This window comes from Mobula birostris, chromosome 11 (assembly GCF_030028105.1).
Source record: "Mobula birostris isolate sMobBir1 chromosome 11, sMobBir1.hap1, whole genome shotgun sequence".
Classification (NCBI taxonomy): domain Eukaryota; kingdom Metazoa; phylum Chordata; class Chondrichthyes; order Myliobatiformes; family Myliobatidae; genus Mobula; species Mobula birostris.
In genome coordinates, this window is record NC_092380.1 from 113,772,799 (window position 1) to 113,797,581 (window position 24,783).

The following is a 24,783-nucleotide window of genomic DNA, read 5'->3' on the forward strand; positions in this document are numbered from 1 at the left end:
GATGCAAAGGACTTGGGAGTCCTTGTGCAGGATTCCCTAAAGGTTAATTTGCAGTTTGAGTCTGTGGTGAGGAAGGCAAATGTGATATTTCATTCATCTCAAGAGGACTAGAACATAAAAGCAAGGATGTAATGTTGAGACTTTATAGAGCACTGGTGAGGCCTAACTTGGAGAATTGTGAGCAGGTTTAGGCCCCTTATCTCAGAACAGATGTGCTCAAATTGGAGAGGGTTCAAAGGAGGTTCATGAAAATGATTCCAGGATTGAATGGCTTGTCATATGAAGAGTGTCTGATGGCTCAGGGACTGTATTCACTAGAATTCAGAAGAGGGATGATCTTATTGAAACCTATCGAATTGTGAAAGTTCTTGATAGAGTGGATGTGCAGAGGATGTTTCCTATGGTGGGAGAATCTAGGACCAGAGGACACAGACTGGGAAAAATATGTTGTCCTTTTAGAATGGAGATGAGGAGGAATTTCTTTAGCCAGAGGGTGGTGAAGCTGTGGAGGCTAAGTCTTTGTGTATATTTAAGGCAGAGGTTGATAGATTCATGATTGGTCAGGGCATGAAGGGATACGGGGAGAAGGCAAGAGGCTGGAGCTGAGAGGAAAATTGGATACAATTTGAAGTTTCTGCAGTCTGAACTTCTCGGCTACTTTTTGAAGTTTCTGTGAACTCCCCGACATTCCCGCACCTTTTACACGCGCCCACCCGGACACTCCCGCAGGCGCGCGGGCACGTTTCCCGCGCTGTCCCGCGAACTCGGTCCGCTCCGCACGTGGCGTTCGGCTGCCGCGGCAGCAGCGCAGCTGATTGGAGGAGAGGACCCGGGGAGGCGGGGCCCGGGAGCGTGACGGGACGGCAGAGCAGCTGATTGGAGGAGAGGACCCGGGGAGGCGGGGCCCGGGAGCGGGACGGGACCGGACCGGGGTGGACCCCAGTGCGGAGGGTTGGAGGTGGCGGGGAGCGGGGCTGCGATGGGTGGCTCACGGCAGCGGGTCGGTCTCTTGTTCCTGTTGTGTCTGGGCCAGTGTGCCCGCGGGTCTCCGGCCCCGGCAGAAACGGGGGGAGCCGGCCTGCGGGAGATGCTGCAGGAGGTGGGCGAACTGATGGAGGACACGCGGCTCAAACTGCAGGGAGCAGTCCGGGAGGTGAGCGGTTTCGGAACGGCACCCGCCCGGAGCCGGGAGCAATATCCCGGCTCCGGCTCCAGCTCCTGGCTGTGGAACAGCCCCGGGGGCAATGCACCGGCTGCGGAGAGGCAGCCGTGCGGTCCGGGAGAAAATGCGTCTCTACCGGCTGCTGAGTAGCCCCGGGAGCAACGCACCGGCTGCGGAGAGCAAATGCACCCGTACCAGTTACGGAGCGACACCCGCACAGGCTAGCGCCGGTAGTAATACGCCGCTAACGGCTGGAGCACAGCCCCGGGAGCAATGCACCGGCTGCGGAGAGGCACCGGTGCAGCGCCGGGAGTTACACGCCAAGACCGGGTGCGGAGCGACACCCCCGGCAGCAGTGCGCCGGTTGCCGAGCGGCTGGAATACACGTGGCGGCACTGGAACTGCGGCTGGAGCGATGCACCGCTGCTCGGGGTTTTACCCCAGGGTTGGAGAATCGAGGACTAGGTTTAAGGTGGGAGGAGGGAGATTTACGAGGAACCCTGAGGGCAACTTCACGCAGACGCTGGTTTGTATGTGGAACGAACTGCCAGAGGCAGGTACAATAACAACGTTTAATAGACATTCGGACAGCAGAGGTTACGACGGATATGGGCCAAATACAGGCAAATGGGACGAGTTTAAATGGCGCATCTCGGATGGCATGTATGAGATGGGCCGAAAGGCCTGCTGCGGATCAGCTTTACTCTAACTGGCATATGCTGTGAAATGTGAGACTAGAACTAGGGAACTTAGCCTCAAGATTTGGGGGAGTAGATTTAGGCCAAAGATGAGGAGAAACTGCTTTTCTAAAGGGTGGTGAATCTGTGGAATTCTCTGACCATAGTAGAGGCTACCTCAGTAAATATATTTAAGACAAGGTCGGAGAGTTTTTTTTGCCTAGTAAGGGAATTAGGGTTATGGGGGAAAGGCAGGTAGGTGGAGATGAGTCCATGGCCAGATCAGCCATGATCTTATTGAATGGTGGAGCAGACTCTATGGGCTAAATGGTCTACTTCTGCTCCTATACCACTCTCTTTTTGGCACTACTTAAGATCATAAGATATAGGAACAGAAGCAGGCTATTCAGCCCATCGAGTCTGCTCTGCCATTCAATCATGGGCTGATCCAATTCTTCCAGTCACCTCCACTCCCCTGCCTTCTCCCCATACTCTTTGATGCCCTGGCTAATCAAGAGCCTATCTATCTCTGCCTTAAATACACCCAATGACTTGGCCTCCACAGCTGCTCTTGGCAACAAATTACACAGATAATTCCACTTAATAGGTATTTCTGATTGCAAGTTATTTTTTATTCTCTTATGGTCTTAAGTAAGTAGTGCAAAAAGAGTGATTTAAAAAGAAAAAATAGTGAGGTAGGTTCATGGTCCATTGAGAAATCTGATGGTGGAAAGGAAGAAGCTGTTCCTGAATTGTTGAGTGTGTGTCTTTCGTATGTAGTTGTGTAGTATCCATTCGTCAAGGAGCAATGCCTGAAAAAGGTAGTGTCCATCATTAAGAATCCCCATCACCCACATCATGTCTTGTTCTCATTGCTACCATCGGGTAGGAGGTACATAGTCGGTACATATCAATGACACAGGAAGGGAAAGCAAAGAGGTCCTGAAAAGAGGATTTCGAAAGCCAGGCAGAAAGCTGAGAAGCTGGACCTCCAGGGTAGTAATTTCTGGATTGCTGCCTGTGTCACACGCCACTGAGGGTGGAAAGAGGATTATCTGGTAGATAAATACGTGACTGAGAAACTGGTGCAGGGGGCAGGGCTTCAGGTTCTTGAAACATTGGGATCTATAAACTCTGCAAGAGGGACGGGTTGCACCCGAACCCGAGGGGGATCAATATGCTCGCAGGGAGGTTTGTTAGACTTGTTGGGGAGGGTTTAAACTAATTTGGCAGAGGGGTTGGGAACCAGAGTGAAGGGACTCAGGATAGGATGAAGGGTAGAAAAACAAAGATAGTATGCAATCAGACTGTCAGGAGGGACAGGCAGGTGATAGGACAAAATTGTAGCCAGCAGGGCAAGTATCAGTGCATTTGGGATGCAGAATCAAAAAGGGTAGCAAATACAGCACTCAAAGTGTTATATCTCAATGCACAGAGCATAAGAAAAAGGTGGATGATCTTGTTGCACTTTTATAGATTGTTGGGTATGATGCTGTAGCCATTAGCTGAATCATAGTTGTAGTTGGGAGCTGAATGTCCAGGGTTACATGTTGTATCGGAGGGATAGGAAGATAGGCTGAGGGGGTGGTGTGGCTCTACTGGTAAAGAATGGCATCAAATCATTAGAAAGATGTGACATGGGATCAGAAGATGTTGAATCCTTGTGGGTTGAGTTAAGAAATTGCAAGGATGAAAGGACATTGAATGCAGTTATATACAGGCCTCCCAACAGTAGCTGGGAGGTGGACTACAAATTATAATGGGAAGTAGAAAAGGCGTGTCAAAAAGACAATGTTATGATAGTCGTGGGAGATTTTAACATGCATTTTATATGGTTATATATGGTTATATGCTGGTTGATTGGGAAAATCAGGTTGGAAATGGATCTTGAGTGAGTTTGTTGAATGCCTATGAGATAGCTTTTTTGAGCAGCCAACTAGGGGATCAGCTGTACTGTATTGGGTGTTATGTAATGAACAGGAGGCAATTGGGGAGCTTAAGGTAAGGGAACCCTGAGGAGGCAGTGATCACAATATAACTGAGTTCAACTTGAAATTTGATAAGGAGGAACTCAGCAGCTTGGAAGCATCTATGGAAATGAATAACCAGTCGACGTTTCAGGCCAAGAGCCACCTTCAGGGTGGGAAAGGAAGAGGAAAGGTGCCAGAATAAGAAAGTGGGGGAGAGGGAGGATAACAAGCTGATAGGTGAAGGGGAATGTGGAGAGCTGGGAGAGGGAGGATGATGTGAGAAGCTGGGTGCTGATGGGTGGAAAAGGGAAAGGACTAGAGAAGTTGGAATCTGAGAGGAGGAAGGGAAGGTGGAGGGGCACTGGGGAAGGTGATAGGCTGGTGAGGAGAACTGGCACGAGGCCGGAATGGGGAATGGAAAAAGAGTAAAGGGGAGGGGGTTGAAAACTGAATCAGTATAGCTCTCCAGGAGACACTGGACTGCAGATACGAGAAGCTGAATCATCACACAACACACTGGAAGAACTGAGTGAGTCAGGCAGTATCTGTGGGAAGTAAGTGGACAGATGATGTTCCAGGTGCTGACTGCTTTTTGTTAACGTGTTACCTGTGGCCCTCCCCTTATTCCTCTGCCTTTAACCTTGTGCTCCCCGATCTCTCCTGCTGGGTTCTGTGGCCCTTCCCGAGAGCCAGCGTTTTCTATCGATACTCTCCTGTTTTTAACCCATCACCCCGACTGGGGCATAGGTTCCTCAGAGGTCTCTGCTCTGGGCTGAAGGTTGATCGGTCCTGTGGCTTTCCTTTCACCACTAACTTCGGATGTCGTCGCGGTAAAGATACTTCCTCCCCCCAGGAATGAGGTCTTTGGAACTTCTCTTGGCATTTCTGTAGCTCTGGGTCTTACGGGATGGGGTTGCTATCCCCATGCCCAAACCACCACCTTTCACAGCTGGGCTTGGCACTGTCCATGATGGCATTCTCTCTCGCTGTGCTCCAGGGTATTAAGTCCCAGCCTGTCCAATGTCTCTCGCTCGAGTTGCACAGCACAACAGCACAGGAATCTGCTCTTGGCCCCTCCTCCCCTTCGTACCCCATCCCTTATTTATTATTATTTTTTCCCCTTTTTTTTCTCTTCTTTTCTCCCTCTCTCCCTCTCACTATAACTCCTTGCCTGCTCTCCATCCTCTGGGCTCCACTCCCCCTTTCTTTCTCCCTAGGCCTCCTGTCCCATGATCCTCTCATATCCCTTTTGCCAATCACCTGTCCAGCTCTTGGCTCCATCCTCCCCCTCCTGTCTTCTCCTATCATTTCAGATCTCCCCCTCCCCTTCCCACTTTCAAATCTCTTACTAACTCTTCTTTCAGTTGGTCCTGACGAAGGGTCTCGACCTGAAACGTCGACTGTACCTCTTCCTAGAGATGCTGTCATTCCACTGAAAGTAATTAAAAAAAAAACAAAGAGCCTTGCCTTGTGGTTGTCTTTCCGGTGTAAAACAGCACAAACTGGACAGATGATACTGTCCAGTATTGATAAGAACAGCCTGTGAGGCAGATTGATTTGTGGTGTACAGTCTCACAGCAACAAAATATACAGACCCACTGATATTACAGGAACACCGTTTCAGCAACAGCTTCTTCCCCTCTGCCATTAGGGTTCTGAACGATGAACCCATCAACACTCGATATTTTTGCTCTCTTTTTTGCACTCGTTATTTCATTTAACTTTACAATATATATTTCTGTGATTTTAAGATTTTGATTTGCACTGTACTGCACAAAACAGCAGCTTTCATATCAGCGACATATACAAGATGCTGGAGGAGCTGAGCAGGCCAGGTCGTGTCTGTGGAAAAGAGTAAGCTGTTGATGCTTTGGGCTGAGACCCTTCATCAGGACCAGCCTGAAATGCTGACTGTTCACTCTTTTCCATGTGGCCCGAGCCGCTGAGTCCCTCCAGCACTGTGTGTGTGTGTTGCTCTGAATTTCCAGCATCTGCAGACTTTTTGTTTGTGAAATTTCACATCATTCTGTGTCATGTCATATGATGTGGGGGATCATGTCTTCCATCTGAGAAGTTCTAATAACTTTTTCAGAACTTTTGCCTGTCCGTCCCAAGAATGCCATTCGCTATTGACCATGATTTTTTATTCCATCAATTTTTCCCATCATTGCAAGAAGTTCAAGCTTCTCTTTCCTTGGTATCTGTCCCAGAAATTCCAGCTGCCGTTTCCTGATTGATATCAATTCTCTTCTTATTCCGGCTTTTCACAGTACTTCATTTGTTTCTGTCTTAAAATATTTTCATCGTTATTCTCAAAAGCCACATTTCTGCAGCTTTATTTTGCTTTGATGTTGTCCAATATTCACTCCATATGTTAGCGTGGAGTGAACACAGCACTACAACACTGAGTTTCCTACCAATAGAAATGATTATTCTTTAGTATCTTGCTCAAACGCTCGAGCAGGCATTTAGCAATCCCAATCCTCCTAATTTCAACATCAGCCCTACTGTCGGATCTTATGCTCCCTAAGTAATTGAAATTCCACATCTGTTTGATTGTTACGTTGCCTACTTTCAGTTCGTATTTCTGTACTCTCTTGGTGACAACCATACATTCGGTCTTCTTGCGGTCAACCCTCTCTTTGTACCTTGACTTTATCCAGTATTTCTTGGAGTTTTTCTTTAGAAGTAGCTATCAGCACTGTGTCATCTGCACATCGTAGGTTGTTTAAATTGTATCTACCAATTATCATGCCTGGAATACTGCTAATTTCTCTTAGAATCTTCTCTCTATAAAGGTTGAATAGGTCAGACAAGAGAACACAACTCTGCTTGACTCCCTTCTTAATCGGAACAAAATCACTTATTCCTGCTCTTTGTTCACACTGCAAATTTCTGATGATTCTGATATCTTTCCCATCAATGTCCAAGCACTGAAGGATTTTTATCAGCTCAGATCATGACATGGGTCACTGATAAATACCAGTAGAGTGGGGGATCTCAGACCACAGGTCCATAATTTTGTGAAAGTGGCGTCATGGGTAGATGGGGTTGTACAGAAAGCTTTTGGCACATTGGTCTCCTTAAATCAAAGTATTGAGTACAGGAGATGGGATGTTATACTGAAGTTGTATAAGAGATTGGTGAGGCCTAATTTGGAGTATTGTGTCCAGTTTTGGCCACCTACTGACAGGAAAGGTGTCGATAAGTTGAAAGGGTGCAGAGAAACATTGCAAGTATGTTGATGGGGATTTTAGTGCCTGAGTTATAGGGAAAGATTGAATAGGTTAGGACTTTATTCTCTAGAGCATAGGAGAATGAGAGGAGATTTGATAGAGGTATATAAAATTATGAGGGGTATAGATAGGGAAAAGTAAGCAGGCTTTTTCCAATGAGGTTGGGTGGGACTCCAACCAGAGGTCATGGGTGAAATGTTTAAGGGGAACAGGAGGGGAACTCCACTCAGAGGGTGGTGAGAGAGTGGAACGAGCTGCAGTGCAAGTGGCGCATGCCACATCGATTCAACATGTAAGAGATGTTTGGATAAGAAGGGAATGTAGGGATATGGTCCAGGTGCAGGTCGATGGGACTCGACAGGTTAACAGTTTGGACAGATTAGATGGGCTGAAGGGCCTGTTTCTGTGCTGGAGAGTTCCATCATTTTGTACATTAGTGATAATCTGATTCTGAAATTACTGAAAATCCTTTGAACATTTATGGACAAGCAGGTAATTGTACAAAGATATGATCAAGCATAAAGAAAGTTAAATTACAAGAAAAACAGCAAATCAGACCCTAATCCAACATTAGGTGAGACTGGGGATCTATTTCTCTGGTCCTCAGGTGGTTTTTGCCTGTTTTGATGTGCTGGCATTGGAATGGGTCCATATGAGGTTCAGGAAAATGATTCTGGGAATGAAAGGGTTAACATACCAGTGTATGCAGGCTCTGGGCCTGCACCTTGGAAGAATGAGGGGTGGATCTCATTGAAATGTGATACTAAAAGGCTTCCATAGTGGATGTGGAGAGGATGTTCCCTATAGTGAGTGAGTATAGGACCTGAGGACACAGCCTCAGAAAAGGGGGACGTCCATTTAGAACAGAGATGAGGAATTTCTTTTGACAGAGGGTGGTGAATGTGTAGACTTTGTTGTCACAGACGGCTGTGGAGGCCAAGTCATTGGGTATATTTAAAGTGGCAATGCGTAGGTTGTTGATTAGTCAAGGAGTCAAAGGTTACAGGGAGAGGCAGGAGAATGGGGTTGAGAGGGATACTAAATTATCATGATGGAATGGTGGAGATGATGATGGGCTGAATGGCCTAAGCTGGTTTATAAATTGAGGCGTTTGTCTTCGATGTGCTCCAGGGAGAGGGGCTACAATATGATTAGACTGACAGGATGTATCCTGGCTCCTGGGGTGGGGTGGTGGTGATGAGTTGTGATGGCTGGTCTTGCTGCCCCGCCCCGCCCTGCTAACAGGACTCGTGTCTGGTACTGCAGATGGACCTGGTGCCAGGGTGGACGACCTGGGACACAGAGCCGCCTCCCGTCCCTCAGGACCAGCGCGAAGAACCTGCCTCCCCCCTCGGAACCGGAGAGCCAGACATCGGCACGTGGCAGGGAGCCAGGAAGGTAGGCTGATCCAAAGCACACCCACAGCACCCCCCCCCCACTGAGTGTCCCAGGGTAGTGAAACTCACCTCTCCTCCTCCACGCACGCGGCTCTCGCGAGAGCGGAGGGTGGTGAGAACACTGCAGAGCATTCAGCCCATTAGATGTAGAATGTCCTTTCGGCTGCCGCATCACGGAATACAGCAGCACCTATGGAAAATGAAAAGAACCCCTCCCCTGTTACCCCCTTCTGTCTTGACCCTTCCCTTCCCCTCCAACTGATCTTCACCCTGCTTCCTCCCTTTCGTGGCCTTCCGTTGGTCAGGGTCGACCATGGATGCTGCCTCCAGCTGTCTACGTGATACACAGGCCAGGGCAGTACGATATGGAGAGTAAGCTGTTCCCCGTGTAGCAGGCTCCCTGTCTCCACGCAGCCGATGAATCCAAAGAAGCGGCAGAGACTCATACACAGAATGCCTCGGGAACTCCAGTTCCGGATTTTCCTCAGAGTTTACTCCTGAAGCCTTCCCCATGAGTGAGTATAACTGCGAGGCAGCAGAGGTGTGAGATCAGTTCTCCTTCGAGATGAGCTGGCAACCACGGCGGACAAGCCCTATCTGTGCAGCACCCTTCCTCCCACACAGCGTGTAGCCATCTCTCTTCCGGCAGTGGGCAGCGCGCTCTGGGCTTCCAGTGCTGTTAGCTGGTGTGCTTCACGTCCCAGTGACTAGCCTCCTGGCCGCGCCCACACCATCACCGCTGGACCCTATTTACCTTGCTGTGAACCGAGTGTTTGCTGGCCCACAAAAGCTCTCTACCCGATGATACCCCACGTCCCTCCCTGACCCCTCTCATTCCCAATTCGGGTCCCATAGGTTTCCAGGATTTCTGTGTCCAATTCCCTGGGAATGATTGGGATTGACCACGGATTCATCCCTAATCCCTCCTCACACCTTTACAATGCTTCTTCAAGCCACCTCGTTCAAACAACCTTCTAAATCTGCCCTGGTGTATGTGGTTTATTTAAGTAGTGCAGAACAGCCCTTCCAGCCCAACGAGCGGTACAGCTGGTAACCCGTGATTTAATGCCAGTCCACCACACCACCTCACTAGTCAAGAGGGCACAGCAGTGTCAACACTTTGAGGGAATCGAGGTGTGCAAGGCCCTTTGCCCCCATTCTAACAGCTTTCTACAGGAGCCCCATCTTGAGTATCCTGTCTGGCTGCATTATTGTGTGGTACAGAAGCTGCAAGGCAGCGGACCACAAGACCCTTTTTAAAAATAATAAATAAATTTTGAGAGGTTCACCAGGGTCTCCCTCACCCCTCTATTTGCAAAATCTCCTGGGAGCATTGTAGACAAAGGGCCCAGAGCATTGAGGATCCCTACCACCCATCCCACAATCTCTTTGACCCACTGCCATGAGGAAGGTACAGGAGCATCAGGATTCGGACTGCCAGACTGGGTAACAGCTTCTTCCTGCAGGCCGTGAGACTAATGAATACCCTGCCACCACCAAGGTCTCATCACTAGGACAGCGAGCTGTTTACTGTTTACCCGTGCTGTGTACTACATGCATTTTGAGTGGTAATAATTTGTTCATCCATTTCATTTTCATTCTTAAATCTTTTTATTAATATATAATCTTCTACAACTATAAAATACAGAAATTCAACAAACTAGTATGTATATAATTAATAAAGCTGAAGAAAAAAAACATATATGCTAATGAAAAAAACAATTTTATAAAAGGAAAAGAAGGAAAAAAGAGAACCCCAGCTAAGTTTAAAAAAAAAACCCATAGCTATAAGACAAAAAAAGAGGGGGGGAAAAAACCATTAGGAACTAACTCCTGGAGCAATACGTCTTACAATTTTTTATATATATATAAGCAACAACCGCCAAATCATATTATAATTTGTCTTATGTGCTGTGTTTGGTATATGTTTTGTACACACCCTCCCCCCCCCCCCACACACACAGTCGGAGGACAATAAATTTCAACTTGACTTGTGCATTCTCAATGATTTACAACATCGAAAGCCCTGTAAATTATAAACTTGGTGTGTCCAACTGCAGAGCTGATTTCCTCTTTTCCTCAAAGTACCCTCAGCTCCTGGGTGACACAGACACGCTGGAACTGTTAGTATCCTTTCTTATTCAGAGATTCAGCAGGAACAGGCCCGTCCGTTTCTGACCCAGCGAGCTGTGTCAGTCAGCAACCCCCGACTTAACCCCGGCTTACTCACAGGACACGTTACAGTGACCAATTAACCTACTGACAGTACCTCTGTGGACTGTGGGAGGAAACCAGAGCACCCGGAGGATAGACGGCATTGGAATTGAACTGCGAGCCCCAACCCATGATAGCGTGGTACTAACTGCTGTCGTATTCTGTAGCTGTTAGTGCTGCTGTTGACAGGTCTGTCTGTCTGTTCTGCAGGAGTGCTTCGTAGATGAAGACTGTGGGAAGTACCAGTTCTGCCAGACAGACCCGCTGGAGCCCAAATGCCTTCGACGGAGAGCAGAGCGAGAGGCAAGTTCGGCCGGTCCCTGGGATGGGTTGATTCTCAGGGATGTGGGCAGCGATCAACCCAGGGAGGGGCTGAGCCAAACAACGTTCGGGGGAAGTTGATCAGGAGGGAAAAAGAGGTAACATGTTCAGAACGAAGGGCGAGTGGATGAGCCTGAACACTTGGTGTAGTCCCGAGTTATTTTTCGTTAAATCTGTATGGCACAGAAACAAGCCCTTTGGTCCATCTTGTCTCGTCTGACCGTGAGATGTATGTACATTGATCCTGGTTACCTGCATTACATGGGTTAGGAGAATGGGCAAAGAAATGGCAGGTTCAGGGAAGTGTATGGTCATGTGCTTTGGGTGAAGAAATAAAGGTGTAGACAATTTTCTAAACGGATAAAATTCAAAAATCTGAGGTGAAAAGTGACTTGGGAGTCTTTGTGCAGGATTCCCTAAAGGTTATCTTGCAGGTTGAGTCTGTGGTGAGGAAGGCAAATGCAATAATAGCATTCATTTCGAGAGGACGAGAATATAAAAGCAAGGATGAGATGCTGAGACTTTATAAGGCATTGGTCAGATCGCTGTTGGAGTATTGTGAGCAGATTTGGACCTCTTCGTTCTGAGAAAGGACGTGCTGACATTGGAGGGAGTCCGGAGAAGGTTTACAAGAATGTTCCTGGGAATGAAAGGGTTAATGTATGAGGCGTGTTTGATGCTTTGGGCCTGTACTCACTGGAGATTAGAAGAATGAGGGGTATCTCATTGAATCCTATTTGAAATCAAATATTGAAAGGCCTAGATAGAATGGACATATAGAGGATGTTTCCTATATAGTGGTACTAGAAACTTTGTGAACCCTGTAGAATTTTCACTATTTCTGCCTAAGTATGACTTAAAATGTGATCAGATCTTCACTTAAATCCTAAAGCTGGGTAAGGAGAATCCAATTAAATAAATACCACAAAAACATTATATTTGTTCATTTATTGAGGGAAAAAATGATCCAATATTACATGTATTTGTTGGTCGAAGTATGTGAACGTTTACAATGCGCTGGAGGAACTTAGCAGGTCAGTCAGCATCAGTTGAAAAGATTAGTCAACGTTTCGGGCCGAAACCCTTCGTCAGGACTGAAGGAAGAACTTTGGGGAGGGTTTGAAGAATGCTGGTAGTTGAAAAAGACAGTAATTTGAAAGACAAAGGGGTGGGGGAGGGGAAGCAGGGAGGTGATTGGCAGGAGAACAATGTGCAGTAGTAGAAGGAGGCGGAACTATGAGGGAGGTGATGTGAAATAGGGAGCTTTCAAATTACTGTTTTTTTCAACTACCAGCATTCTTCAAACCCTCTCCAAAGTTCTTCCTTCAGTCCTGACAAAGGGTTTCAGCCTGAAACTTTGACTAATCTTTTCAACTGATGCTGACTGACTTGCTGAGTTCCTCCAGTGCATTGTGAGTGTTCCTTTGACAACAGCATCTGCAGATTATTTTGTGCGTATGTGAACGTTTGTTTTCAGTAACTGGTTATGACCTCCTTGTACGGCAATAACTTCAACCAAGCATTTCCGGTAACTGTTGATCAGTCCTGCACATCAACCTGGAGGAATTTTGGGCCATTCCTTCTTACAAAACTGCTTCAGCTCTGGGATGTTGGTGGGCTTCCTTGCATGAACTGCTTGCTTCAGGTCCTTTCACAACATTTCTATAGGACTCGGGTCAGGGCTTTGACTCGGCCATTCCAAAACACGGATTTTCTTCTTTTTAACCCATCCTGTTGTTGATTTACTCTCGTCTTTCAGATCATGGTCTTGTTGCATTATCCAACTTCTATTGAGCTTCAGGTGATGGACTGCTACCCTGACATTCTCCTGTAATATGATTTTGAATTCATTGTTCCCTCAACAATTGCAAGCTGTCCAGGCCCTGAGGCAGCAAAGCAGCTCCAAACCATGATGCTCCTTCCACCCTGCTTCACAGTTGGGTGAGGTTTTCGTGTTTGTGCGCAATGTCCTTTTTTTTCCCCAAATATAGCGGTGTGCATTTCTGCCAAAAAGTTCAACTTTTTTCTCATCTTTCCACAAAACATTGTCACAGAAGTGTTGTAGAACATCGGGTCATATGATCTTTTGCAAATTTCAGATGTGCAGCAATGTGGTGTGTGTGTTTTGTTTTTTGAGAGCGGTGGTTTCCTCTGCGGTGTCCTTCTGTGAACACCATTCTTGTTCAGTGTTTTTCTTATAGCGGACACATGAACAGTGACTTCAGCAAGTTCCAGAGATTTCTGCAGGTCTTTTGCTGATACGTCTGGGTTTTTTTTTCTCACCTCCTTCATCATAGCACGTTGTGCTCTTGGTGTGATCTTTGCAGGGCATCCACTCCTAGGGAGAGTAACAACAGTACTGAATATCCTCCATTTGTAGCCAATTTCTCTTACTGTGGACTGGTCAGCTCTCAGGTCTTCAGAAATGCTTTTCTAGCCTTTTCCAGCTTCATGCATCTCTACAATCCTTCTAAGGTCTCTGAAAGTTGTTTTGATCAAGGCATGGTGCACATAAACAGATCCCTTTTGAGAAGAGCAGACTCTGTCAGTAACCTGACTTTGTGTGTCTTTTTTATGGGGCAGGGCACCTCTCCAACCCACACCCCCAATCTCAGCTCATTGATTGGAACACCTGACTCCAAATAGCTTTTGTATAAAGCATTACCCCAGAGGTTCACATACTTTTCCCAACAATTACATGTAATATTAGATAATTTTTCTCAATAAATAAATGAACAAGTATAATGTTTTTTGTGTTATTTATTTAAATAGGTTCTCTTTATCCAGTTTTAGGACTCGTGTGAAGATATGGTCATATTTTATCATTTTTGCAGAAATAGAGAAAATTCTACAGTGTTCACAAACTTGCTAGCACCACAGTAACAGGGGAGTCTAGGACCAGAGGGCAAGCTTCAGAAAGATGTCCCTTTAGAACAGAGACGAGGAGGAATTTCTTTAGCCAGAGGGTGGTGAATCTGTGGAATTCACTGCCACAGATAACAATGGAAGCCAAGTCATTGGGTATACTTGAAGTGGAGGTTGATAGGTTCTTAGTTAGTCAGGGTGTCAAAGGTTATGGGAGAAGGCAGGAGAATGGGGTTGAGAGGGATAATGAGTCAGCCATGATGGAATGGCAGAGTAAACTTGATGGGCTGAATGGCCTAATTCTGTTCCTACTGTATGTTTTGTGGTCATGTCCCAAGAATAAATTCAGTGAAATATCTTTTATTGTTGAATTACTAGAATATCCTGTATCACTTTCTCTCCTCAATTTACCAGGTCTTCTGTTGGAATTAGAATTGGATTTGGTTTAGTCTTGGAGGTTATGTGGGAGGGAGGGGTTAGATTGATCTTAGAGTAGGTTAAGACTGGCACAACATTGTGCACCTGAAGACCTGTATTGTGCTGTGATGTTCCATGTCAGATGTACCGCGGTCCAGTGGAAAAATTAGTCTTGCACACTGTTCATATAAATCTGATCATTACACAGTGTATTGGGATAGAACAAGCTGAAACAATTACAGAATGCAGAATAGTGTTACTAAGAAAGTGCCGTGCTGGTAGACAATAAGATGGAAGGTTGCAATGATGTCAAGAGTCCATCTTTTTGTAGAAGGGAACCATTTCCTAGTCTGATAACAGCCGGTAGGAGCAGTCATTGAGTATGGTGGGATGCGTTTTCAGACTTCTGTATCTTTCGCCCGTGGGGAAGGGGGTGGTTGTTTCAGGTGAATGCATGGGGTGGGGGGGGGTGGTCTTTGATTACGCTGGCTGCTTTACCGCGGCAGTGAAGTGTAAACAGTCCATTGAGGTGAGGTTGGTTTCTATGATGTGCTGATGGGAAAGAGGAGAAGAGGGATTGTCTTGGGAGAGTGGGCTATTAATGCAGCCTTGCCAACATCCTTCAGCCCAGCAGCTGCTGCAGTTTTAATTAATCATGCTATTCATATGCATAATGGATTTGTTTGTTGGTTAACGTTTGGTGCTGAATGTTTGTTCGTTCCTAGAATTGTTCTCGAGATGTTGAGTGCGATGGGGACCACCTGTGTATCTGGGGACAATGCCAGGCAGATGCAGTAAGAGGAGAGCAGGGCTCCATCTGTCAACATCAGTCAGACTGTCATCTACACCTCTGCTGTGCCTTCCACACCGGTGAGTTCCCCAGACCCCTCGCTGCACACCAATGTAAACTGGCAGGGATCATCAAAGTTGTTACCCAGGACAGAAAATCTCCCATCCTCCGCTACCCAATTTGGGGAATTAGATAGTTCAGATCTGGCATTGGAATAGTCAGGTACTGAGATACAGTGAAAAGCTGGTCTTGCATACTGTTCATACAGATCAGGTCATTACCCAGTGCATTGAGATACAGCAAGGGAAAACAGTAACAGAATGCGGAGTAAATTGTCATAGTTACAGCGTGCACTGCAGGTAAACAATGAGGTGCAAGATCATAACGAGACAGATTGAGGTCACAAGGCCATCTTTTCAATGAGGGAACCATTCAATATCAGCAGGGTGGGTGTCCTTGAGGCTGGTGGGACCTGCTTTCAGGCTTTGGTGTCTTCTGCCCGATGGGTGAGGGGAGAAGAGAGAAAGTTCGGGGTGGCTGGGGTCTTTGATTCTGCTGGCTGCTTTACCAAGGCACAGTGAGACGTGTAGATAGAGTCCGCGGAGGGGAGGCTGGCTTCCGTGACGTGCTGAGCTGTGTCCACAACTCTCTGCAGTTTCTTGCGGGCACTGGCAGAACATTTGCTCTACCAAGCTGTGATGCATCCAGAAAGCTCTCAAAGGTGCATCGGTTGATGGGGGACACTGAAGCCCCAGTTCCTGCTCTCCCCTCGCCAGCTCTGCTGAAATGTTACAGTGTGACGTGTGTTACAAATGGAGTGTTGATAAAATACCTGATCGTTTGTGAGACGATGGCACAGTAGCATGGTGGTTGGCACACGCTCTACTGGGATTCAATTCCCACAGCTGTCTGCAAGCACTTTGTATGTTCTCCTCATGACACATGTGGGTTTTCTGAGTGTTCCTTTCCTCCCACAGTACGAAGGCATACTAGCTGGTGGGTTAATTGGTCATTGTAAATTGTCCCATGACTAGGCTCGGGTTAATTAGGGTAATTGCTGAGCAGCCCAGCTCGGAGAGACAGAAGGACCTATTCTGTGCTGTATCCCAATAAGAATATAAACATAGATAGATGGACTCGCGTTTAATCAGCAGAGGAACATCTAATAAATTAGGGGTGTTTACAGTGGAGATGCTGGCAGTGTTGGTTGCGTTGCGATGGGTGGAGAAAGCTAGACAAGTCAAGGTGTTGATATGTTCAGATTCATCCTCAGTTCTAGCAAGTTTAAGGTCTTTTCACTCGAACGGTCGGCAAGGTGTACTTTATGAAGTCCTTCAGTTAGTTACAAGAATTGCAAATCAGGGAGGTCAGGTAAAATTTCTATGGGTTCCAGCACATGTAGGGGTGAAGGGGAATGAGAGGGTGGATGAGTTGGCAAAGAGGGCATTAAAGAAATAAAATATAGAAATGCACATTAGTATCAGTAAAGCAGAGGTGAAGTGTGTAATCTGGGGAAAAAATCAACCAAATGTGGCAAGAAAGATGGGACAGGGAAGGGAAAGGGAGGCATTTATATCAAATACAAGAGGGTGTTGCAGGTACTAGGGTAGGTAGTGGATACAGAAGAGAGGAAACTGTGTGGACTAGGTTAAGGCTGGGACACCGTGCATTAAACAAAACATTGAAAATGATAGGGAAACACCAAACAGGATTGTGTGAGGAATGTCAGGAAGAGGAGTCAGTAGAACATGTAGTTTTGTGTTGCAGGAGATGATGATAATCAATCTAAGGGAATCGGGGGTGCAGGAACTCACATTAAAAGGGTTGTTGGGCATGGGTGAGAGAGCACAGGTCAGGGTATTTTTAGCTTTCTCAAGGGATACAGGGGTATTTTTTATAGGATATAATGGATAAGCAGGAATAGGGTAGTAAGATGGCCAAAGATGGGAGGATAAAGTGTAGGTTGGGGTGTGTGTGTGTGTGTGTGTGTGTGTGTGTGAGAGAGAGAGAGAGAGAGAGAGAGAGAGAGAGAACGAACCTGCCTCCATTCCATGTGCTCTCAGAATCTGGTTTATCATCACTGACCTATGTCATGAAGGTTGTTGTCGTGTCTAACGACCTCCTGAATGCCTCCATCGCATCTGCTTCCCCCGCAAACCTCGGCAGCCTGTCCCAGACATCCTCCAGTCTGTACAGAAAATCTTGCCCTGTATGTCTTTGGATCTCCCCCCACAGTAAATGCAGGACATCTGGTACCAGCGAATCAGTTTCCCACAAATCCTCGATCATTTGTCTCTATCGTAAATATTTATTCAGAGATACAACGCAGAATAAGCTCTTCTGTCCTCACGAGCTGCACCACCCAGCAAGACCAATTTAACCCTGGCTTAATCACAGGGCCATCTACAATCACCAAATAACCTACTAACCAGTATGTCTTTGGATTGTGGGAGGAAACCGGAGCACCTGGAGGAAACCCACACACACACGGGAAGAATGTGCAAATGTGCTTAGAGGATGCCGTAATTGAACTCTGAACTCCGATGCCCCAAGCCGTAATTGTATCACACTAACCGCTACGCTACCATGGTGCCGATGGTCCGGCCTCCGCCCCCTCTCAGGAGCAGAGAATTCCACAGATTCACCTCCCTCCAAGAGAAGAAACCTCAGTTTTAAATGCCCACCCCGTTATAACCATGACCACTTGTTTGTGACCCTCCCACTGGTGGAAATGTGAACCTTCAGAGTGGATTGAAACTTGTGCAAAATCTCTTTTCAAAAAGGCAATTCAAACCTGACCTCAGGCTGTATTACGTGAAAATTAAATCAGACGGCTGTTAAGTGAAGCTCACAATAAATTGATTAAACTGAAGCAGTTGAACCATTGTTAGATGGTTTCATAATTTTTTTTCCCCTTGTTCTGAGCTGTTTGGGGCTCTTATCGAATAAAAGATGTGCTGGCACAGGAGAGGGACCAGAGAAGGTTCACGAGAATTATTCCAGGAATGAAAGAATTAACATGAGCGTTTTTCTCTGGGCCTGTACTTGCTACAGTTTAGAGGGGTGGGAGCGGGGGGAGAGAGTGATCTTATTGAAAGGCCTAGATAGTGGCCGTGGAGAGGATGTTTCCTGTAATGGGGGAGTTTAGGACCAGAAGGCACAGCCTCAGAATAGAGGGACACCTATTTAGATTTTCTCTAAATTTCTCTAGCCAGAGGGTGATAATCTGGAATTCTTTGCTGCATGTGGCTGAGGAGGCCAAGTCATTGGGTATATTTAAAGCAGAGTTTGACAAGTTCTTGATTAGTCTGGGTGTCAAAGGTTAAAGGGAGGAGGGAGGAGGCAGGAGAATGAGGTTGAGAAGGAAAATAAATCAGCCATGAATGAATTAATTTAAATGTGAATGAGTAAAAATCTTTGTGTTATGACTCTGTTGCAATGTACAGGCATGTGCATTTAAAAGTCTAATGACTCGTGGAAAGAAGCCGTTCCGTAGCCTGTCGGTTCTGGCTTTAATGCCAGACGGAAGAAGCTGGAACAGTTTATGGTTGGGTGACTGGTGTCCCTAATGATCTTCCAGGCTGCCTTTCTGTACCTGCACCTTGAGGGTCGGCACAACAATGTGGGCCAATATACTCCTGCTCCTATTTCTTATGTTAGAAACACAGAAAACCTACAGCCCAATACAGGCCTTTTGGCCCACAAAATTGTGCCCAACATGTCCCTACCTTAGAAAAATAGAGGGCTCTGGGTAACCCCAGTAATTTCTAAGCTCCATGTACCTATCCAAAAGTCTCTTAAAAGACCCTATCGTATCCACCTTCACCACCATTGCCGGAGGCCCATTCCACGCACTCATCACTCTGCATAAAAAACTTGGCAGCCATTTCAGCCCTGGGGAAAAAGCCTCTGATTATCCACACGATCAATGCCTCTCATCATCTTATACACCTCTATCAGGTCACCTCTCATCCTCTGTCGCTCCAAGGAGAAAAGGCCGAGTTCACTCAACCTACTCTCATGAGGCATGCACCCCAATCCAGGCAACATCCTTGTAAATCTCCTCTGCACCCTTTCTATGGTTTCCACATCCTTCCTGGAGTGAGGTGACCAGAACTGAGCACAGTACTCCAAGTGGGGTCTGACCAGGGTCCTATATAGCTGCAACATTACCTCTCGGCTCCTAAATTCAATTCCACAATTGATGAAGGAAAATGCACCGTACACCTTCTTAGCCACAGTCAACCTGCGCAGCTGCTTTGAGTGTCCTATGGAATTGGAACCCAAGATCCCTCTGATCCTCCGCACTGCCAAGAGTCTTACCACTAGTACTATATTCTGCCATTGTATTTGACCTAACAAAATGAACCACTTCACATTTATCTGGGTTGAACTCCATCTGCCACTTCTCAGCCCAGTTTTGCACCCCATCAATGTTCCGCTGTAACCTCTGTTCTTATGTTTTTTTCTGCCACAAAGCCAGTGTGTACAGTCCAGGTGAGATCATTGATGATGTGTAAATGGTGGAGCAGACCCGATGGGCCAAATGGCCTAATTCTGCTCCTATGTCTTATGGACATTCCCGAAGGAGTAATAAATCAGACCTATCATAAATGTTATTGATATTCTATAACAATGTGGTATTAACTTTGGTTACCTTGTTAGAGTGCTGGTTTTTGGATGTGCCCCTGACGAACAGTTCTCACCAGATTTGTCTTGGCTTTGTGCAGATCTCCTGTTTCCTGTGTGCACCCCCTTGGCTGAGAAGGATCAGGTGTGTCACAACCCTGCCCACCATTTGCTGGACCTCGTCACTTGGGAAATGGAACCGGACGGAGCTCTGGACCGGTGTCCCTGTGCCAGTGGACTGCAGTGCGCACCAGAAGGGTAAGGAGACCCTGTATCCAGCAGTGAGGCCAGGATTGAGGTGCACAAGAACATAGAACAGAACAGCTCCTTTCGTTGTGCTGATCTTTTGACCTACTCAAAGATCAATCAAACCCTTCCCTTCCACATAGCCCTCCATTTTTCTATCATCCATGTACCTATCTGGGAGTCCCTTAAATGACCCTAATGTATTTGTCTTTACCACCACCCCTGCCAGGGTGTTCCACACAGACACTGTTGTGTGTGAGTGTAAAAAAAAAGTGTTCTCCAAACACCTTTAAAACTCTGCCCTTTTGTATTAGCCAATTCCACCCTGGGGGAAAAAGTCTCTAGCTGTCTACTCGACCGTTGCCTCTTGTACACCTCTATCAAGTCACCTCTCATCTTCCTTTGTTCCGGAGAGAAAAACCCCAGCTCACTCAACTGATCCGCAAGACCTGCTCTCTAATCCAGCCATTAATCTCCTCTGCACCCTCTCAAAATCTTCCACATTCTTCAGCTTGAGGGGACCAGAACTGAACACAATATTCCAAGTGTGGTCTAACCAGGGTTTTAGAGCTGCAACATTGCCTGGCGGTCCTTGAACTCATTTCCCCGACTAATATACTCCACCTTGCAGGGTAACTTCGATTGATCTATGGTTGCAGACCCCAAGATCATGAGGCTAAAAGCACATGCTTTTTTTTTCTCCCCAGGGAGGGGTGTTCTTTAAAGGGGACACCAGGAGCTGCTGCTTCACACAATTGCAACATTTAAAAGTCCATTGGGATGAGTACATGGACGGAAGAGGTTTAGAGGGCTATGGGGCAAACACAAGCAGATGAGACAGGCTCGCTGGGCAGTACATGGCTACATTGAGCCAAAGCTGTCTATGGGTTACTTATTTACAACTGATGAGTAATATTGTTGTGCAGTGGCATTGAACTTCTCTCCCTGAGCTGCTTGAAGGTACATTAAATTGAACTTGACAGATGACCTTGGCTCAGAGGCATTGAAATGGCATAGGACTGTACATCAGTGTGATCAACCCCTCTGATCATCCACCACCAAACCTTGTTGGCCCAAGTGACAGTGGGTCCACTCTTCATACAGAGGGATGCAAGGGTTGGGTACAGAGATATCAGTCAGGTTTATTATCACCGGTATGGGTACTGAAATTTGTTAACTTAGCAGCAGCAGTTTAATGCAATACATAATATAGAAAGAAAGATAATAAATAATTAAATCAATTACAGTATATGTATATTGTCTAGATTTTAAAAAGTGCAAAAAAACCAAATATTGTATTTTTTAAAAAGTGAGGTAGTGTCCAAAGATTCAATGTCTATTTAGGAACTGGATGGCAGAGGGGAAGAAGCTGTTCCTGAATCGCTGAATGTGTGTCTTCAGGCTTCTGTACCTCCTACCTGATGGTAACAGTGAGAAAAGGGTATGCCCTGGGTGCTGGAGGTCCTTAATAATGAACGCTGCCTTTCTGAGGCACCGCTCCTTGAAGATGTGTATTTAAAGAGTAGCTTTATCACATATATGTCAGTGAAATGCACGTCATTTGTGTCAATGACCAGCGCAGCCTGAGGATGTGCGGGGGCAGCCTGCAAATGTCACCAGGCTTCAGGCATCAACACAGCGTGCCCAAAACGTACTAACCCTAACCCAGACATCTTTGGAATGTGGGAGGAAACAGGAGCAGCCAGAGGAAATCCAAATAGTCATGAGGGGAGCTTACTCCTTACAGAGCATGGTGGGAATTAAATCCCAGTTGATTTAAAGCATTGCGCTAACTGCTATGACTTTTGAGAAGGTGTAAGCTTGTTGATACTCTTTCAGTCTTATTGATATCTTTCCTGTAAGTAGGGGACCATGGTCGTGTAGGGGTGTTTCAGAGTTCAGTACTGTTTTGTAATGATCCTCTGTATGTTCTCCCTGTGGAATGCGTGGGTTTTCCCCGGGTGCTCTGGTTTCCTCCCACAGTTCCAAGGCATACTGGGTGGGTTAATTGGGGTTGTGGGATTGTGTGGTGTGAAGGGCCTACTGTACACTGTATCACTAAATAAACTTTTTCTCCTCTCTCCTGCTCAGTAACAGCCTGATATCCGTGTGCCAGGAAAACCAGCGGGCCAGTGTCACGAAAGATCTCTCTGACGACATGGAAGAGCGGCCACTCCTCAGTGCAGAGAACGTAGATCCCAGCGAAGGGGAGAAGGACGAGGCTGAGTTGTGGACTGTACTCAGTACCAGGCTGGATTCCACAAAAGACCTCCACAACTGGGAGAACACAGGAAGAGTTGACGAATATGAGGCAGGAGACAAAAATCACAGCTGACTTGTCTGATCTCTCTGAAACCCAGCCCGCATACAATCCTTCCAAGTGATACGGAAAGTCAGGAGCATAGAGGCTAGATAATTGTAACAATCCGTTGGAAAATAGTCTTCAGCGGCTTATTGATCATCTGTTGATACTCAGTAGATTTTATTTATTTAGAGATAGTGTTGAACAGGCCTTTCTGACCCAATGCACCACATCGCCCAGCAACCTACTGATCTACATTGGCCAAAGCACAGGACAATTACAAAGACCAATTAACCAACCTGCTATGTCTTTTGGACTGTGGGAGGAAACCCATGTGATCATGGGATGTAGACTCCTTCCAGAGGTTGCCTGAATTAAACTCTGAACTCCGATGCCCAAACTGTGACAGCATCGTGATAACTGCTATGCTACCCTGATGGACTCCACTGCCAATCCTTAGAAAAACATCACTGGTGGACTCTTCCTTCCCCCTGCGTGGTGCCCCCAGTCTCACCTATCACCTTCCAGCTTGTACTCCTAACCTCCCCCCACCACCTTATTCTGGCTTCTGACCCCTTCCTTTCCAGTCCTGAAAAGACTCAGCCTGAAACTGTTTTATTCATTTCCAAAGATGCTGCATTCCTCCTGCATTTCGTGTGTGGGCTGGTTGTAGCTAGGGGCATTGCCAGCTGTTAAACTGGGTCTCATTTCCAGTGAATGAGAAAGAACAGTTGGAGACATCTACAGCTCTGACTACTGGCTCCAGGTTTAGTTTAGAACTTTTTTTTGTTTCAAACTTATGTTTAGAATTCCAAGCTGTTAGATGCTTTTTCTAAAACTACCAGATTTACAGTATTATCAATAAACAGAGCATCTTCCAGAGGTGATGTTGGGACCTTGGTATGATTTATATAAACTGTAGAAAGCAGAATCTGCTGTTTGTGATCCAGCAGGCTCTTGTCAGAGAGCTATTTAGCCATTCGAGTCAATGTTTACTCCCAGCACAGGAATGCCATTAGCTGCTACATTGTGCACAATTTTATTCACCCATCTACAGGGAAGGTAACAAGATTGAAAGAGTGCAGAAAAAAATTTACAAGATGTTGCCAGGATTTGAAAGGAAAGGTTGAATAGATTTGGACTTTATTCCCTGGAACGAGGGGACATTTGATGCAGGTATATAAAAATTGTCATTGATTTTGGGGAGGCTAGTGCCCATGAGGGAGCTGGTAGAGAGCCTGTACAATACTGCCATATACAGCCACAGCCAGATCTGCTGTGTACACACCATTAGAGCCAGGATCGGCATGGCCTGGCAGTGAATACCTTAGGGTCAGCAGTGGAACCTTTCTCTGGTGAATCCTTTCCAACAGCTCCAAAACCTAGCTTTTGGGCTCAACTCAGTCTCCCAAAGCCAACGTTCCTCCAGTTGCCACCACTCCCACCCGTCCAGTCAGTGCAGGAATTTCCCACTTGGAACCACAACATTAAACAGTTCTCTACTGTTAATCTGCACCCACACAGTCTGATACATACACCAGACCTGACAGTCCTTGCATTCACTGTGTGATTCTGGGTTTGAGTGGAGACAAGTCTAGAAAGTCCTGAGGGAAAATCACACTGTCACTGTACCCAGTGGGCCCACAACTACAGTCCCGACTTCAGGACAGGGAAGTTGGGAGACCACACGACAGTCAATATCAAGGAGTGGAACGGGTAAGCAGTTCCAAGAGCCTAGATCTCAACATCGTGCTGGAACTACACAATCACATATTGATGCAATTACAAAGGACAGCTGATTCCAATGAAGGGTCTCCACCCTAAATGTCAACTGTTTAATTTACTCCATAGAGGCTGCCTGAACTGAGTTCCTTCAGCATTTTGTGTGTATTGATCTGCTGTATTTGTTCAGTGAAATACAATTGTCAGCCAGAATATTGGAGCAAAGTCATGTTATTCCTTAAATATTGACTGTAGCACCTTTATCACCCACCTGAGAACACAGAACTTCAACCTGAATCTGATTGACCGTTAACTCCCCTCCATCGATACTGCCCAGCTTGCTGAATTCCTCCAGCACTTTATTTGTAAAACACACAATGGGCTTCAGGTTTCAGGGATCTTCATGGACATAAGATAATGGAACAAATCACAGCCTTTGCTCTGTCACCTGTGATTCATTTCCATTTGAAAGATTTTCCTACAGAATGGAAACCAATACCAACAGGAACATTTCCAACCAGCTAACAAGACGCTTTGCAAGTCAACACATGATGCTGATGTTGACATTTAACCTCACAGTTTCAAAAAGTTTATATTCAGGAAATTTAGAGGAACTCAATCAGACAGGAACACAGGCGATACTGCAGATGCTGAAAATCCAGAGTAACACACACAAAATGCTGGAGGAACTCAGCAGGTCAGGCAGCGTCTATGGAAATGAATAAACTACCGATATTTCAAGCTGATACCCTTCATCAGGGCTGGAAAGGAAGTGGGGGGGGGGAGAGAAGGACAACTTAGAAGGTGATAAGTGAAGTATGAAGCTGGGTGGTAA

At 46.3% G+C, this 24,783-nt stretch overlaps 1 protein-coding gene across 1 annotated transcript; it reads left to right on the forward strand.

Annotated features, from left to right (window-relative positions):
- Positions 1-935: 935 nt before the first annotated feature.
- On the forward strand, positions 936-24,700 carry dkk3b (dickkopf WNT signaling pathway inhibitor 3b). The gene is made up of 6 exons (XM_072272901.1): positions 936-1,153; positions 8,312-8,443; positions 10,867-10,959; positions 14,985-15,129; positions 19,780-19,936; positions 22,016-24,700. Exons 1-6 carry the CDS (start codon positions 980-982, stop codon positions 22,257-22,259), a joined length of 945 nt encoding a protein of 314 aa, XP_072129002.1. The 5' UTR covers positions 936-979; the 3' UTR covers positions 22,260-24,700.
- The last annotated feature ends 83 nt before the right edge of the window (positions 24,701-24,783 follow it).

Excerpts from the sequence above, each read along its gene's own strand:
- dkk3b (XM_072272901.1), top strand. The coding sequence starts at position 980 with ATGGGTGGCTCACGGCAGCGGGTCGGTCTCTTGTTCCTGTTGTGTCTG. Across the intron at positions 1,154-8,311 it reads TGCAGGGAGCAGTCCGGGAG|ATGGACCTGGTGCCAGGGTG; the intron begins GTGAGCGGTTTC and ends CTGGTACTGCAG. Across the intron at positions 19,937-22,015 it reads CTGCAGTGCGCACCAGAAGG|TAACAGCCTGATATCCGTGT; the intron begins GTAAGGAGACCC and ends TCTCCTGCTCAG.